This window comes from Fukomys damarensis, unplaced genomic scaffold (assembly GCF_012274545.1).
Source record: "Fukomys damarensis isolate Sample0158 unplaced genomic scaffold, DMR_v1.0_HiC HiC_scaffold_28, whole genome shotgun sequence".
NCBI classification, from domain to species: domain Eukaryota; kingdom Metazoa; phylum Chordata; class Mammalia; order Rodentia; family Bathyergidae; genus Fukomys; species Fukomys damarensis.
The window spans coordinates 11,489,991-11,509,014 of record NW_022900940.1 but is presented as its reverse complement, the minus strand read 5'-3'; the positions used below and the strand labels follow the sequence as shown (position 1 = coordinate 11,509,014).

The 19,024-nt window shown below is 36.1% G+C and overlaps 1 protein-coding gene across 4 annotated transcripts in view; it reads right to left on the bottom strand.

The window, feature by feature from the left end:
- The window catches only part of LOC104866129 (contactin-4), a 536,780-nt gene that overhangs the window by 224,449 nt on the left and 293,307 nt on the right, over positions 1–19,024 (bottom strand). For all 4 annotated transcript variants that reach the window (XM_033756987.1, XM_033756986.1, XM_033756985.1 and 1 more), the window contains one exon: positions 16,474–16,569. In XM_033756987.1, the coding sequence (XP_033612878.1) occupies positions 16,474–16,569 (96 nt within the window). The remainder of the gene's footprint in view (positions 1–16,473; positions 16,570–19,024) is intronic.

The following is a 19,024-nucleotide window of genomic DNA, read 5'->3' as shown; positions in this document are numbered from 1 at the left end:
AACTTTCATACAGTTCCCTTGGGAAGCAATGCTGACAGATGTGTTGAAGGCAGAACTACGAGCAGAGCAGATAAGCAGCAGGGGATCATTAGTCAGCTTTAAGATCTGGGGCTCCTGAGTGATTAAGAGGTAACAGCTTACAAGAGCTATGCATAAATTACACATTCCAGGGTCAACACTCAAAATGTTCCTTCAACTTTTTTCTCCTCATAGGGTCTGAAAGGCAAATATATTCTACCAGTCTATCAACAGAAACTCTTGCAACATCAGTATTTCTCATTTTATAAAAGTAAACTGATTTTTTCATTCATTTAGCCTCCGATGTTTTTCAGCTTCTATTGCAAGAGGAATACTGAGGTGGCGGTGGGACTGTGAGTGTGACCCAAAGAGAGCTTTCACTTTCTCTTAACTCAGTTGAAAGATAATTGTGCACAGCAAAGAGAAGAGGTTTTTAAAGCTAGGATTACAGAAGATTAATTTTCATCTTACCTAGTTTTATCTTTTAATGAGACCATTCATTCTCATTCTGAAAATTTTTGTACAGACACATGACAGCTTATGTACTTCCAGCTTAGTGAATCTATTGTGATAAGCAACCAGAGACGTGTGGTGCTGACAGGAGAGTTCCTTCTTGATGGTTTCTTCACTGAAGTTGTTACTGGGGAGAACAATGACAGAACTGTATTCTCTGCCTTCCTCTAGAATGCTCCTCCCTGAGACCCTGCATGTAATTCTGACTTGACTCCTAATTGGTTATGAGCTATCTGGAACACTAGCACACGATTGCTTGTTAACTGCACTTTTTGCTCTTAAAGATTGCAGTTGGGTAGATGGAATTTTACTGAAATTAAAAGAAGTTTTACCAGTGGAAAGCAAATTTGGTATGGTACCTCTTCTAAACTAAAGCATGACGTATTTTCAAATGACAGCCATTCGCAGGCTTTGGACGACTGCCTCTCTCATGTCCTCCTTATTTTTCACTTACTGTTTTTTAGTGACAAACACCACATTTCTCAGTTAAGTATGAAAATGAAAAGAGAAGCTACGTCAACTTGAATTTCAAGTTTTCTAACCTGAAAATGAACTTGGCCTCTTAGCATAATGCACTCCCCACAAGCAATTCTCTTAAATAGGCTACAGTGCCATTTGGGAATGGCAGTTTTTATATGTATATTTTTTCACTCCCTGCAGAAAGTCAGGTCATCTGAGCAGTACTGAGTGCAGATTTAATGCACACCGCTGCACACTTGCCCCATAACACAGTGAGGAACTGCCACTGGAGATTCAGAACAGCTCTGGGCAGGAGCAAAGCGGATTACTGCCAATCCAGGCATTTCTAGTGATATTCATCTCCCAAGGCAAGGCGGCAAAGACAGTTATTTTAACTTGAGAATCAAGAGTAATTTTCAAATTTAAAAAATGTAATAAGTGAAGCATATGGTTTGCAGGAGACCAATGTTTCCAGGAATTATGGAAAGTCTTCCAAATAATGCAAACATCTTTCTTCCCTAAAGGGAGAAAGTAAACAGATGCATTTTTGGACAAAGAGATAGTTAAAGTGGAAAATCACATGAAATGAAACCAGGAGCCAGATTTGGAGACTATTAAATCCAATTGTATTATTTTCTTTTTAAATTTTTGATATGGACATTTTCTAATATAAATAACAAAAGTAGAAATTATGCTATAATAAGCACTCATGTATCACCATCAAGCTTACATAATTACTGACAGTATTTCATCTCGCTGTCTCCATGCCCTCTGTTAGGTAGGGTGTTGGCTACTGATCATCATGGGGGTGTTTCTACTTCTCATTATTTTTATTTTAATTTTGCTTTTATGTTTCTAATGAAATATAAATATTTTCAGCAAATACATTTTCACTTCCTTGAATACCTATACTTTTAAAACTCCCCTCTATTATGTATACACACACACACATATATAAAATAAACAGTTGTTCATGAATATACTGTATACTTTTGTAGTATCTCAGCATTTTTTTCTGTCAACTATAACCTGGAAATATAGGACTTCTATAACTTAAAGCTTTTATTACATTAACATACATAAAACATTTAAGGCTGGGGATTTAGCTCAGTGGTTTGGTGGCCTGCCTTGCAAGCGCAAGGACCTCAGCTCGATCCCAGGAACCACACACACACACACACACACACACACACACACCCCAAAACATATAAAATACTGCCTGATGTATTTTATTCACTATATGGTACTAACATTCAGAAATGAAATCAATGTTCCTCTTGCCATCTTTGGCAGATTCTCATTTCATAAGCTTAAAGTTTCTCTTGTCTTTTTAAAAAAAATCGTGTCTGCTCTGATATAAATTATTTGACAAGGGGATTGCCATAAAAGTTTGAAAGATTTTTCTTATAAAATGTATATCTCAGGGCACTTGGCAACTTTTTTGATGACTTTCAATTCCTTCCATGATAACTGATCTATTCAGTACTTTCTTGGTTCAATTTTGTTATTCATATTTTCTCAGTAGATTGTTCTTTTCTTCCAGATGTTTAAATGATCATAGAGTTCTATGTAGCTTTCCCTTAAATTTGTGAGCTTTTTATGTGAAATTGTATGCTTTTAAAATTTCTAATTATTTGTATTTGTACTTCTGTGCTTTGGATTAAATTTGGACAAAAATACTTTATACCTATATTTTTTATTTTGGTCTCAAGGTTTCTCTTTAATGTCTCATGTGCATCATTTTCTATGTTTGAATTCAGTAATTTGTCTTCCTTCCATTTTCCTTTGGTTTGCTTTTGTTTTGTGTTCCTGTTTAATTTCCTGAGACTACTTAAGTATCGATTTTTATTTCCTACATTGCTTGCTTAATAGTGAATTTAAGGTTATTTATTTTACAGTATATTTTTATCTGTTCATATTTTTTCATTTTTAAAATATGTAATTATTTTTTGAGCCGGTAGATGTTAGAAATGTGATTTGAAGTTTACCTGGGTAATTTTTTTGTTCGCGTTTGCTTATTATGTAACCATTTAAAACAACACTACAGAGGAAATAAAAGTAGGTACTTGGTAGAATGCTTCCTCAGATGCTCAAGGCCATGGTGCTCCAGTAAAAAAAAAAAAAAAGGTTCATATGTGCGTGTTTGTGTAAATATATGTTTATATTAAAGAGGCTAATCTTTTACATTATTCAAATTCTTCATATCCTCATTTTTATTTGACCTTTGGTTTTATAGTGCCTAAAATAATATAATTGGAGTGTCTTCATTTTTGTTTGAGAATTTTAATAAAAAATTACTTTTGCACAGTTGAATATTTTTATACTTGAATGATACTTTGGAAACTCATAATTCTATCATTCCTTTTTATTTAAAAATCTGTTTTATTAGTAGAGTTATCTCATGCCATCATATTTTCTTTACATCACATAGATTTTGTAATTCTAGCTGATTCTTATATTTAATATAGAAGTTAAATCTCTATATTTTCACATAAACTGTATACTGTTATGTCTGCAATTTTTCTGTATTTTTTTCATTTATGTTTCCTGGCTAATATTATTTATAGTCGCTAGTTAAGTAAATTATTAGATTTTAGTGTCTCCAGAAGTTTGGAAAGCACACATCTCACTTATATTTTCTATCTTTATTTTTTTCTAATTATTAAAGTAGGAAATATAGGAATAAAATTTACAAAATATGCAATGTACTTTAAGTACTGAAGGCTTGATGAAGTGAATGGAATGGTACAACATGATATTAAATAATGGAATAATATGTATACACCCACCGACTGTGTATCTTTATCAATTACACTGATTATATATAACTTACAACTCTCTTAATTTCCATATTTATGAAGCTTTCTGATCATTACACTTTCATTTGCATTCTTTATAAAAACTGTACTAGTTAGTCATGCTTATCACTAATTCAATTTTCTACAATGTTCATTTGACTTTTTACTGAGTCTGCATTGGAGAATTTAATTCTCTCATTTCTAATCTTTGCAGGCTCCCTTTAAGACTGAATCTTTACTGCAGTCAGATTTTTACATTAGCATCTTTGTGTCTTGTACTTGACTGCAAACAAAAAAGAAATGCATCCTTTAATTTTCTTACAGCACCATTTATCACAGGCATTTTTTGGTTCTGTTTTGTTTTGCATCTTTAGGCAGTATCTGACATTTCCCTCTCCTCATTACCTCTTATACCACTATTTTCCTAAGCACTATCATGGAGTAGATTTTTTTGCTTAATTCTGTTCATGAACACGGATTGTGGATCTACAAAGGTCAGTGTTCACCAACCAAAAATGGAGGTGTGCCTCGATTTCTTGAAACTAACTTCGTGGGTTCCCAGAATCTCCATCTTAGATCTTAAGTTTGAGGCATTCTCAAGTCCATTTTCTCTCTGCAACTTATTAGTATCTGGTTAGTAGTCATCTGGTAAGATTCTGAGGAACCACAGTAGAATTTCAGTAATCACTGCTCAGTAAGCACTTTCAGAATAAATCTATAACAGCTTTCCACTTGTCCCCACCTAGTAGGCTGCTCTCAGCCGCTTCAGATAACCTCACTAAGTCAGACTGATGAAGTGTCGTTCTGTCTGAAATACTCCTTCTTTCCTTCTACACTTCTACCTTTCAGGTCAAAACCAGAAATATATCCTCAAAGAAATATTCATTCATTCCTCAGTCCACATCATGTCCTCCTATTTCATGTGATCCTTGAACTCTCTCCTCTTCAGCTTTACCTCACAATTGAAAGCATACACCTTACTGTGATTATGTTATTGCCCTCTTACTGACAGTAGATCTGTAGGCCAGAAGGGACTACGGACTTTGTTTTTGTTTAATTTATATCCCCCATGTATACATCATGGCCTGGTATGTGCCTGTCTCATAATTTTACTTTTAAAAAGCAAACTATTCTTTTCTTGAAATTGTAATTTACACATTCCATTAGAATCCATTGAACTGAAGTAAACTAAAATTTTACACTTAGAAGGAGTGCTGGCTTGCATATATTGAACACATTTTCACAGTTGCGAGATAATGTCTTTTATATTTAGGTACTGATTTCAGAAGTGACTCATACCAGCCTTATTTTAGAGCAAGTAGAAAATACAAAAACAAGAAATACGATACTTACATGAGATACATTTTTTTTTTAATATTCTGTTTATCCTTTCAAAAGCCAAACCCTGGTCTACATGAGATAATAAGAACTAGATTTCAATTACAACTGAAACAAGTGGCATTTAGCAGATACTTCCTCGTATATACGCTGGTTAGAAGGAATGAAAAAGTGTGTAAATTATAAACCACTTCACAAAGTAGAGATTCTCGGATATTTCTGAAATGCTACACAATCAATTGCAACTATCTTTCCACCTGTGCCTGCCATATGGATTTATGAATTCCTGTGGAGTGTTGTTATAACACAACTCCTTTCCAAGGGTTGATTTTTGTCAGTGAAGATTTTTATAATGTGCTAACAAACCTTCAACTAATGTGAGAAAAATAAGGATTGTTATAGCCAGTGAAATTAAGAGCTTTCCTGTCAAGTACAAAATATCTGTTCATTATATTGTTAGCAGCCAGTACCTACCTAAGATACTGTGAACATTCCCCTGATAGGCCTCTAAGTTAAACATTTGGCACTCTTTTAATTCATAATACTGGTAGAGTTGGTCTCTGTAAAACTATTACACTTCAATTGGAATCTTGTATTTATTCTGCATATCACAAATATCAAAACCATAAATTAATATGGTAAACTCATATTAATTTAACCAATCAAAAGAGTTTTCATCCATGTTTTTTGTCCTGAGTGAATCTATAGCTACTTAATTTTTTTTCTTTTAAACCAGTATCACAATACTGTATAGAATATATATTCCCAAGATTCACACCATCAAGATACCCCTGACCATAGTAAAATATCATTTCTGAGCCTTTAATTTCTGAACACCTAACCAGAGGCTATTTCTAAATTTCCAGGACTGAGCCTGCATTTCCTCATTGCATGTACTGCCCCATTATCCTGAGTAATTCAATGTAACATCATGATGCACTGACCTGACAAAATACCTATTTGTTGCTGAAAATGTATCTAAAGAACTCCTTCTTCTTTTTTTCAACTGAAAAGATGAGAGTCATAGGCTATGTTTACAGCCAGCATTAAACAAGAATGGTTCCTACGTATCCTGCAGTGATTGTCCACTGGATTATTTATGAAATGCTCAGTCAGGTTCATGTTGTTGAAAGATCAGTGTTGATCGTTTGCTCTGTTCTGGCTAGTATATCCCCTGTAGCACTCTACTGGGTGTGTAATGTGTTTTTCACATCTCCAAACTCTTCATGTCACAACTAGCACCTGTGTTCAACATAAAGTCTTCCTTCACTGGTTTCTAGGGCAGCAAAACTCCAAAAGAGAAATCTGCATAGTTGAGCTTTGTGGAATGAACACAGCTTGTATGTTCTGCTTTATAGATCAGATCACACTTTCCAAATGCTATTCCTTTGATAGTAACATGTTTGGCCTTTACTCTGACTAGTCAATGGGCCTTCGGTACTAAGGATCAAACCTGGAGATAAATTTTTTGATTTTGGAGGGTAGGGATGTTTAAAAAGAAAACAGAGATGTTCTCAACTTGAATTTAAATGTACGTATCCACCAAAGTGCTTACATAGTGTCAATTGCTAAAGTGAGTACAGAGTAATTGTTAGGAGAGAAGGAGGGTAATCAGAGCCATCATTAATTAAATAGAATTCTTGGTTTCTGTCCAATAAAGTACATAGAAGCATTTGCACAAAATCAAAGAGAAAAAAGAAGGGATAAAATTAATTTCTTAAAATTTATTTCTTCAGTTTCTAAAAATTAAATAATCCCAAGTCTCCTAAACAGAAAAGATATTGAATTCACTGACATTAATTAAGCAGATCAGTCTATTTCTAAGTGCTATGGGTTCGGACTTGATATAACTGCAAAATACAAATACTTCTGTTTTTTAGAACTAAAGGATTAAGGCAGAAAGTACGCAACAACTATTCTTCGGGAACTCTTAGAAAAGCAACAATAAATTTTCTTTTCAGGTTAACTTAAGAAATTGGGAGGGCTGGGATTTAGCGCAGTGGCATCACACCTGCCTCACAAGTAAAAGGTCCTGAGTTCGATACCCAGTCCCACCCCACCCCCCAAAAATATTGGGAACTCAGTTATATAAGGTCTGGAATTATACTGTGACCAGAGAAGGTTATTTAAACCTTTTTTTCTACTCCTAAGTGTATAGTTGTTGAAACCCAGGAATTCAAAAGTATATTTGTGAAACATCCAAGTTATTTTTTTTTAAGTTGACAGCAAAAATCAAAGGCATAGCATGTGTTAGTAGCATCACAGAATATACTTAATCAATTTTAGAGATCAATGACATCAGAAGTATTCATCTCACTTTTTTCTGTCTTATCTAATAGGAGCGAAGTTATCCTTCTAGACACGAAAGGCCCCAATTCCTCCTTTTTGCTTCCATTGCTGATTCTTTCTTTGAGCAAAATGACCTCATGGTTGAAAGAGATGGAGTCTGCACTCAGTGTGCTGAGCAGAAATATTCTTAAACACAAAACCCTCAGCCATTCCATTCAGGTCAGACAATTCATAATAAGTAGTCCTTGATCAATGTGGCTCTTTTTTATTTTCTGTTCAGTGGATAAAAGATAAAGTCTGATGAATGCAGACAAGCATTACCTTGCAAACTGCCTTACATTATTTTATGTTTATTAAATCTCTAGCGTATCATAGCCTCCTCTGATTGGCAAAGTAGGAAGAGGTAGAATGAAGGAACTGGCTAATTGAATTTCACATACAAGAATTCAGGTTCATAGCTTTACAAGGAACATGACAGAGTCAAGGAGCGTCAAACAAGATTTCCTTAAGAATATTTAATACCAAGCCTTCAAGAAAATGCTGAAGCATAGGATGTCGATTAACCTATCACTAACTAAATCTAGTCCTTTCTTTACTACACTGAGACAGATGTCTGTATAAGGGAATGCATAAATCTCCTTCACTAAGAAATGGAACTGAGGAAGCATCTTCCATGGCAATTATATTTTCAGTGGGGGTTTTACCTAAGATTGTACTGTCTGGAAGAATGGCACAGTAGCAGTATTGCAATGCTACCCCAACTGTATTTTAAACATCCTTTTCTAGAGTTCTAAGCCCACAATGATTAGAACCCATTTTTCACCCCAGTGAAGACTGGGAAGCTTCTTAAGCACTAATCTTCAATGAAATCTGCCTTAATTTGCTGAACACCTATTATCTGCAAGAGATAAGGCTCCTCTTGGGAAAAATCACTCCTCAGGTGGGAACAGAATGAGACAACTAAAGTGGAATTCGGGGTCTTCCTCCACTCCCACATGCTCATTCAGCCACTATAACCAGAAAAAGCATTCTTACTCAACACTTTGAGTGGCATTCTTTAGCTTTTTTGTGAATATTAACATAAAAACCATCTAAAAAATCTCAGGTTATGCTTATTTTACATTACTACATAACATAAGCTGAAGACAAGATTCTTTAGTCTATTATTAAAAAATCCTTCAGCATCATTTCAACAATATTTAAAAGATTTTGGTTCCTCCTAGGCCCATTTAATATCTTCTTTCTTCTTTGAAAATGAAACAGAGCCCAGCCACATATATACATATTAAACAGAAAGTGCAAACATAAAAATTTATACAGGGCTTAGTTTATGAAAAGAGTATTGGTACAGTTTACTTCAAGTGCCATTTTGAGACTTAAAGAGCAATTCTGAAATGGTAGAACAATGGCTAAATCAGCATTTTAATAAAGCCACAATACTAGAGCATAACCAGTTTATGTTCATAATAGATGTCAATTCTGTAAAAATATCTCAGTAGGTATGTCTGAAAAATATATGCTCATTTATGAATTGGTATAAGAAGGTAAAACAAGAATCATATATTACCAGTGACAAGCAGTTTTCTGAATTGACTTTGATTTCAAGCTCAGGCAAAGGAAAATGACCAAACCAATCCTAACTCATAAAATCATGTTTGGAAGTTTTAATTGTGCAAATTGCTACCACATTATAGTGTCTCTTTACGTGCATATGTAAAAGGGTTATAAGACAAAAATGAATTTCATTCAGCTGCTTTAATACTGTGATAATTTGAGAGTTATGGAGGGAGCCGAGATATGGGAAAGGAGAAGGGGCCTGAAAAACCAATGAAAGGGACTAGAAGAAATAAGGAAGAAGCAGAGACTGCTTACTGAGTAAGGGGCCCTGTTGTCCAAATCACAGGGTTTCCAACCTAGGATCAGGACAGGCTCATGTCAGTATCCAAAGGATTCTGATACAGTGGCTGAGATATCAGCAATACTTAGAATCCAAGGGACAGCATCTTACAGTCAAGTTTTGGAATGGGGTTCAAATGACACTAGTATAACTTTTGGTAAGACACAAAGAGAAAAGCCAGGTTGAGAGTCTAGACTACAATTAAGCAGGTTGATATGTGGAGCAAAAAAAAAATTACATATAACTCAACATTTAAAGTTATATACAACTGGTAAATAATAGGAGCCAGTCTGAGTAAGGTCAAAAAGTGTGGACCTGGGCAGTACTAGTAGCTGGACAAACTGGAGCAAAAACAAATTACATATAACTCAACATTTAAAGTTATATACAACTGGTAAGTAATAGGAGCCAGTCTGAGTAAGGTCAAAAAGTGTGGACCTGGGCAGTACTAGTAGCTGGACAATGATGCAGATGTCAGAGATTGTGGGCATGGCAGATGCTACATTTTAGCACAATAACACTTGTCAACAACATAATTTGGACGAAGTACAAAACGAGGTGAGTTTGATCTTGAGGGTTACATGTTGATACTGAAACTGAGTCAGTGTGGGAGAATAGAAACAGAAGTCAGATGAGGGACTAGGGCTCAGAGAAGTTACACAATTGTCTGAAGACCACATAGTATTTAGATAGGAAAGGGACCACAATATGGAAAGTGACTGGATTATAGAGGCATTATAGCTTGTTTTGAGGAGACAGCACCTGGTTGAAAGATGCACATCATTGTGCACACACCCCAGAAAAGTTTTATCTCCTTTCTTGGATCCTCCCTTGATTCTTTGGCTCAGAGTTTCCTTGGAGTGAGCAATTATTCCTCCACCATACCCGTGTGCCCTGTCATCCTGCCCAGGAGTCAGGACTGAGCCAAAATAACCCTATCCTCGTCCTTTAAGTTGCAGGTGTCAGGCCATTTTGTCCCAGCAGTGAGGATAGTGACTAAGCCACCTACTTTCATATTTTTACCTCTATTCAATAGTAAATGCAGAATGGTCCATCTGAATGAAATCATCGATACAGGAAGACATGATTGGAATTTTCCAGGGTTCTCACTCTAATCTGTGTGGATATATCTAGATCAAATCAATTTCAAGGAATCCCAGAGGATTCCCAAATTGGGAAGTTTTACTGGGATAAGACCTACTCGATTCTGTCATTTTGGGATACAAGATTTGTTTTGAGGAGACAGGACCTGGTTGAAAGATGCACATCATTGTGCACATAGCCCAGAAAAGTTTTATCTCCTTTCTTGGATCCTCCCTTGATTCTTTGGCTCAGAGTTTCCTTGGAGTGAGCAATTATTCCTCCACCATACCCGTGTGCCCTGTCATCCTGCCCAGGAGTCAGGACTGAGCCAAAATAACCCTATCCTCATCCTTTAAGTTGCAGGTGTCAGGCCATTTTGTCCCAGCAGTGAGGATAGTGACTAAGCCACCTACTTTCATATTTTTACCTCTATTCAATAGTAAATGCAGAATGGTCCATCTGAAATCATCTTGATACAGGAAGACATGATTGGAATTTTCCAGGGTTCTCACTCTAATCTGTGTGGATATATCTAGATCAAATCAATTTCAAGGAATCCCAGAGGATTCCCAAATTGGGAAGTTTTACTGGGATAAGACCTACTCGATTCTGTCATTTTGGGATACAAGTTTACCAGCCTGGCATCATATTAGAATTATCTGGGGGTGTTTTTACAACTATCACTGATGCCCCTTCCAAGAAATTCAGATTTAATTAACCTGGTATGGGGGTCAAAGAACCACTGGCATAGAGAATTTACTGTGTATTTTCATTGTTTTCTGCTATTCCCAAAGTAGGGATGGTTTCTAGGCAATACTAATGCTTGAGTCTCCCATTGGTCAGTATATGCTGCACTTAATCTCTTGCCTCGATTTTATTCTCTATAAAATATACATCCTTATTTCTCATAGGATTACTATGGGCATCAAGAGCTAATATAAACTAAAGCATCATAAATACCATAAAGAAATCTTCAGTTATAAGGTCTTGGTATCTGATACCTTATGAGTGGGATGCAATTATATTAATGGTAACATGCATAAAAGCATCTAAGACAGTTCTAGCTAGTTTAAAACCTATAACAACGAAAATAATCTTAGAATTAAGTAATTTTATTTATTTTTATACTACAGAAAGCCAGACTTTTTACTAAGAGTAATGGAGGAAGAGCTAACCAAGTATAAACTGTTACTTCAGAATACAGATACCTGAAGAAAGCTTTTCTTAGTTGATTTCCCTTATGCATAACCACAAAAAATAGGTTGTTGAAGATAAAGCCTGGGGTTATTTTTTATTTTACAATATTTTAAATATAAATCTGGCATAAGAAATACTTAGTGTTTCTTCTTGCATGATGTAGAAATAAAAGTATTCCTTCTCATTGGGTCTGAGCCCAGACTGGCTTTGTAGAAGGTGGACAAAGTGAGTGGATCTTACATGTGGTACTGCCCCAAGTCAACTAGAGATTTATAAAACAACAGATTTGGATATAGGATCTCAGATTTATGGAATCAGAATAATTCTGAAATAAGGGTAGATACCTATGGCCTTAACAGGTTGCCTCAGGAATTCTAAAGCTACCTGCCTACCACTGGCCAGCAATGGGGTATTTGTGAACTACAGATACAGCTCAGGGCTTTTGAAACTTCAATGTGCATATGATCTTGGGATATCTAATTAAAAGCAAGTTTTGATTCAAAAAAGGCCTGGATGGAGTCTGAAATTTTCCCTTTTTAACAAGTTCCCATTTGAGATTCATTGTTGATGGTCCATAAACAATGCTTGAGTTGTGAGGATCTTAATGACATATAAAAGGAAGGTATGAATAGAAACCTCCTTGATGAACAGTGAGTAAGGATTTTGCTGATGAAAAATCTGGCAATATAAGCACACTGGAAGAAAGGGTCTCAAAGTTATTTCAATTCTATTCTTATTTAGATGAGAATTTGGCTGAGGGTTGCAAATTACTGGTCCCATATGACCATGGGGTTTGTGGAAAACAAAGTAAACTTAATAATCTGTGTTTGTAAAATGAAGGAAGAACAAGGACAATGAGAGACCATCAGAGTGATTTCCATCTTTTCAATTTTTTTTCAACATTTAATGGTTAAAAACTATGCAGTGATATCACATCAGAATTCATATACCTAAAACAAAAGATGACAAAGACACTATACATAGTGACTCATTGCTGCTCACTTCTGTGATACCCTAAGATGGTCTGACACTGTACAGTTTTTAAAGTGGAACATGCAGCATCCCTTACAATGGATTTCATGCCATTACTGAATACCCCACTGATATAATCAAGGGCTGACTCATTTGCTTCCCTCTGCATGATCTGCTACAATTGAAACTGATGCCATATGCTGGGTCTAGAGTGCTCAGTATGACCAGTAGCTTGAAGGGATTCTGCTAGCTTTTAGGTGATATGGAGCTTAGCAAAGTAATAAGAGATTCACTGCTGTACAGTTTTCATGGGATGCTTTTGAGTAATTGGGGGGATTTCATCGGATGATCATTGGCTTCACTGCCCAAAACTGATGGATGTCTGAGATGCTCTCTTATAACCTTGAAGATCCTCTTTGTTGTTTTCTTGACAATTTTCTTGCTGTGCCTGACTTGCTCAGGGTGTTTCTGTGCACATGGTTTCTAATAGAGCCCATAATGAGAATATTTATTTCCTTGTCTTTCACCATCAAGACTGTCAGGAATGTCAGCACAGCTCAAGGAACCAGATTTCAGAGCTACTGACTGCTGCTAGCGGAGACAAGCACATTTCAGTTCTATGGAAATTTTTGATAAATTTCTCTGTGGGAAGAGGAAAGTAGCAGCACAGCCTGACTTCGCGTGCTTTGCCTTTCCTAAAGCTATCATTATGCTTTAGGAGTGGTACTTTTAAGCATGCCTCCAGGATTAATTTTTAGAGTTGCTGCCATGCTACTAAAGCTTAAGGCTGTGAAGGCAGCCTGTAGTAAAAATTAGCAAAATTTTCAATTTTTATTTTCATCAGATTGCATGTTTGGAAGAGAAGTGTTAGTCTGAGTGAATTTCAGCTGAATCAAAATACATGCTCATGGTTAAATGATTTCCTTATATAAAGTACAGGGCTTCAATATAGCAAATACACGTGATAAAAAATAATTAGCCTTTATTGACTAGAGTTATTTAATGACACAATTAAAACACATGAGAGATTTCTTTTACTCTCATCACTCTCTACTTCACTATAAGTAGAGTGAAGATATTTGGCCAATTTTAAATGATGATTTAAAAAGGGCCAGGACCAAAAAGTCTTATCTTGACTCCAAATTTAGTGCTTTTCCCAAGCACAAAGCTCAGAAATCCATGTTGAATTCTGCACTAGTCTAAAGGCAGAAATTTTAACAATCCTACATTCTTGATCCATACTTGACTGGTTTCATGTGCAATGTGCTCAATGTACAGGGCCGTTAGTTATTTTGCTACTATTTTCTGCTTGGACTATTAGGTGGGGGATTAGATGGAATTGGAAAAGCTACAACTTTTGCATATAAGACAAAAAAAGAAAAAGGTATTTTTTAGATGTCAAGTTTAAAGTTTGTTCTTTCAATCATATATAAAAGCCAAATATTAAGGCAATAATGATATAACATAAAAAAGTAAACATCAAACTTAATTACTGAGTGGACATTATTAGCTTTGCAATTGTAAACTTTTGTGGAATCCTAATAAATATCATGATTTATTACACCTCCACATTACTGAACTCTTTACATATAGTCATGTTTACACTCCAGTCATAATTGCTCGTTTCTGCAGACTCTTCAAGTTGCCTATATATCTTCCCATGTTCTTCTTTATCAATAAATTATGGTAGTTCTCAAAGCACAAACTATCTGCATAAAATAATTGATTTTCCAGTTTCCTTTGCAACTGGAAGTAATTAAGGGGGAAAAAAAAGAAAATGTGGTTAAAGTTTTCAGAGAAAGTAAACTTCCCATAACAAAGGTAGTTAGATGGAAATAGAGAAAACTATTTATTGTGTTTCGTCCTTGTCTTTTTCCATTGCCTTGAGTTTGGATTACAGACTTCATGATTTACCCATATCATACACGAAGGGCATCAGAGAAGGACAGAGGAAGGGCTTGAGTCCTATTACACACACTCCATGAGCTGTGTCAGGGGCTGGGGTAGAAAACTTGCCTAGTATGTGCCAGGCCTTACATTTTATCCTCAGAACTGAAAAAGAAAAGAAAACAAACAAACAAAAAACAACCCAAACTGTGCCAACTTTGATAGCATATATTTGATGATCTTGCATATGAGAAAAACAAATTCAAATCTATTTAAGTCAGCTTTTGCTGGGTTTTCATTATTTGCAGTCAAATATATCCCTAACTCATCTAGCCATTATAAATTTCCACAAACTGATTTTGGATGCTGTGGTGAAGGGACTGTGATTCCTGGTGTGATAATATGTTACTGTGATTAATAAGAAATATATATTCGGAGGCTGGGGGTGCACCTAGTGATAAAACCTTGCATGAAGAAATCCTGAACTCCAGAGTTCAATCCTCAGTGCCACAAGGAACAAAACAAAACCCCAAAGAAATATATATTTGATTTTCTTTCTATGTACCAGACACAGAGCTTCCAAAGCCTTTGTAATTTCCTGAGTGACGGGGTGATAGGAATGTCTTTTGTTACTCTCAATAACCATACTTGATTTTATGCAAATGAGTTGACTCTCTGGAGGCCCCAGATAGGTTCAGGATGGGGGCTGGCTGCCAGAGGAATCAATCATGTAATTAGAGAGTTAGAACTTTCAGCTTTCCTCCTGCACCCACTCTACACCTCTGGAGAAGGGAAAAGGGCTGGAAATAGAGGTCAGTCACCAGTAGTCAATGATTCAATTAATTGTGCTACCTAAAGTAAATGCTGTAAAAATTTTATTTCAGGGTTTGAAGATCTTCTGGGCAATGAACGTAACCACATGCTAAGAGGGTGGACACTCCAACCCCACAAGGACAGAAGCTGTTGTGCTTACAATCCTTCTGGAACTCACTCTTTGTATTATTCAGCTTTCTGGTCACAGAAACACTAACCAGCACTTCTAAGTTTAACGAAAAAAAGGTTTAATTTGGCTCAAGATTTTAGAACACAGCCGGATGGCTCCAGGGAAGCAACAACACGGTGGAAGGGTACAGTGGGGCAGAGCTGCTTAGTTCATTGTTGTAGGGAAGCCAGAGCGGGGGCGGGGGGACAGTGGCTGGGTTCAAACATTTGATCCTCTTGCTTTAGCCTCCCAGAGTACTGTGATTACAGGCAAGGGGCACCACTCAAAGCCCCTTGGTGTTTCCTAACCCAGTTAAGATGACAATCAGGATTCAATCCCACTCCTTATACCTCTTTATTTGCTGGTTCATATTCATCAATTATAATATTCTTTAAATAAACGAATAACAAGTGTGCTGTTTTTTCTTAGTTCTCTGAGCCATTCTAGCAAATTACTGAGCCCAAGGTTGGCCAGAGGCACTGGAGGCCACAGACTTGCAAGTAGCACCTGAAATGGGAGAGTCTTGTGGAACTGAGCCTTTACTCCATTCTGAGTCGTTCCTGTCAGAATGGAGATATCACTGGACATCTAGTCGGTGTTCACAGGGCTTGAATATTGGTTGCTGGTGTGGAAAAATGTTTAGTATTAGAAGTGTGGTGAATAGAAACTGTTCATATAGTCCTTCCCAGGTGAATAATGAGGTAAAATGAAGCAGGGTCATTTTGTAAAAATCCAAACAAGTTTAAACAAGTACCGGCGGTTTTAGTTACATTGCTTCGCCAAGCAGCAGGTTCTCTGATTTTCACTGACTCATGGGTGTCTTTCCCTCTGTGTGGGCCAGACAGCAGTGGGGTGGAACATTTACAGACTCATATTTTCCTGTCCTAATTATGGAAGGAAGTTACAGCAGCTCTTCCTCTGCATGGAGGGGCTCTGTGCATCTCTATAAATGAGTCTGTCCCCTCAGCCGGTGCCAAGTGGGAGAACAACAACAACAAATAGCAGCTAGTGCAGTGTACGCATCAGCGTGTTCACTATACCTCCGGAGTGGGGTGGCGGGCCGCAGAGCAGTACCATTCCCTGACCTCGACGGACAGACACAGTGCTTCTCGTCCTGGTCTTAAAGTTTTCAAGGTCTGTTGGGAGAAATAAAGGAAAAGTCAAGGTATCATGGGAGACTATCGATATCTGAAAACAGCTGTCATAGCACTAGTACCAGGGTAATTCCTCCTAGCTTTTTTTCACTGATATTGGTCCTTTCTCTTTGAGTTTATAGCTAGCTTGTCTAGTAAAATAGTAACCTGACACATGTGTCTGTTTAGATGCAAAATAACTAACATTAAATAGAACTTATAATTCAGTTTATGAGTCAGAGTTATATTTCAAGTGCCCCCAAACTGCACCTACTCAGTGGCTACCACATTGGACAGCACATCATTCTAGAAAATTCTATTGGACAGTGATGGTCTAGGTGAAGAACCTGAGATTTAAAGATGTGATCTCTCCAAGAACTTTATGTAATTGAATATTACTATGATAAGGCTAATATGTTTTCTGATGTTCAGCTCTGTTCACTCCAGAAACCATTCAATTATATACAATTATAATATCTATCTAATATAAGTATAATTATACTGCATATAATATCTCATATAATTATCTATCCATATATTCACATATAGCCAGAATATTAAAATATTCTGTCTTTATCCATATACATACAGGTATATAGCGCCTAAACAAATACACAAAGATTATTTTAAAATTCTGCACAGTTTTCAGTATTAAGAAGGCACAGCTTTTGATTCTCTTTCGAAAGAATTTCATTTCCTCGTGGAGGCCAAGTCTAGTGAGAGAGATAAAACATTCATAAAACTGAAGATCACAGTTTGAGGCAATAAATAAAAATGAGTTAATATACAAAATGTTTCTTTCTATTTTGACAGGTGTGCTATTGTTTGTTATTGTTCAAATAATCTTTTTTCTCCTACTTTCTCAAATGTAAATCTTTCCATTGAATGTGTGTTAAGTGCCTTTTTCTGACTGTGTCTAAAACATTTGATTTAATGACCTCATTTTAGATTTGAGAACTATGGTGACTCACGTATGATGTGCAGAGTTGTAAGCCCCATGATTGTGTACTCTAGTGTAGAGTAACAATTGACTTCTGCCTACGTGGTGGCCACTTTGGTAGAACTCATGGTTATCTCATCTTCTAGCCTTATTTTACAGCCTAGGAAAGACAGTCACTATGAAATCTTCTAAGAGGTCGACAGCAGTGAGTGACAGAACCAGAAGATGAATCCGGATCACCTCTGTGAAGTTACTCATGGGAACGTGTTCCGTGTCCATGGTGGCTTCACGGAGAGTTCAGGATACTTAAACACAAAACACAGCTCGTTCTGGTATTAGAACGCTTTTTAAATTCTACACGCTACTGTTTTTAACTTACATGTCTACAACAATTCCATTACGTATGATCTGGTTTCCAGGTCGGGATGCTCTGTCCTGTAGGGACTCAAGAGCTCAGCGACCAGGACTGACACTGACAAGTGACCCCTAATTATAGCAACTCATAGACCACCAGAGTCAGAATAAGTAGTACATGAGAAGGATGCATACGTATTCAGCAGAAAACCAAACAGTGGTATAATGTGAATTACACGTATGATACATTTCTTTTATTCACTAGGCACAGGTGGACATATGACATAATATTTTTCTTTACTTTAACAAAATGGTTTTTAAAAAGAATTAAACTATTATAGAATTAATACTTTCAACCATTACCCCCACAAAAAATCAGTCTGAATAGTGACTTCTATACAGATTCTTAAGGTAAGCCATCTATAGTTTTTGTAAAAATAGCCCATCCAATTTCCAGAGTTGTAGGAAAAATTGAGAACTGATAGATAACATGGATCTAGTCTTGTCTAGGAAAAACAAATCATGGCTCATAATAGAATTATACTACAAAGTAGGTAATAAAATGGAAAATATATTCAATAACTTAACTATCTTTCCTAAGCTTAAGGTATTGGATTCTGTTTTTTTGTTTTGTTTTGCTTTATTTTTTTCATTTAGTTTGTGAATTTTGTCCAGTCTACAAGATTTGGGCAGTGAGAGTATATCACATACATTTAAATTTTGAGAAAATATTTAGAAATATTTCTTAGTAGTTCATTGAAAGAGTTATTAAGATCCTATCTATACAGTGAGTAGAAAGACTGTGTTTGGGTAGATCTGAGTTAAAAACCATCTTTGCCACTTTCTAGTGCTGCTGACCTTGGGCACGTCTTAATTTTATAATAAATAAATTGAGAATAAATATGCTCAAGGGCCAAGTCAAAATGAGATAATATTTTTAAATTACAAGGTTTTTCATGATATAAGGTCAAGGGCTTGATATATGCTTGTTCTGTTCATTAAGGAAGGCTGTGATGTAGAAGCAAATCATCCCCCAACATTCCATTGGTAAAGGATTCTAAACAGCAGATACACACAAGAGTGAGCTTTGGATGCTAAATTAAAGCAATGATATTTATGTTCATATTTAGAGAAAGACGGCACATATAAAGTTGTTCTTTTTAG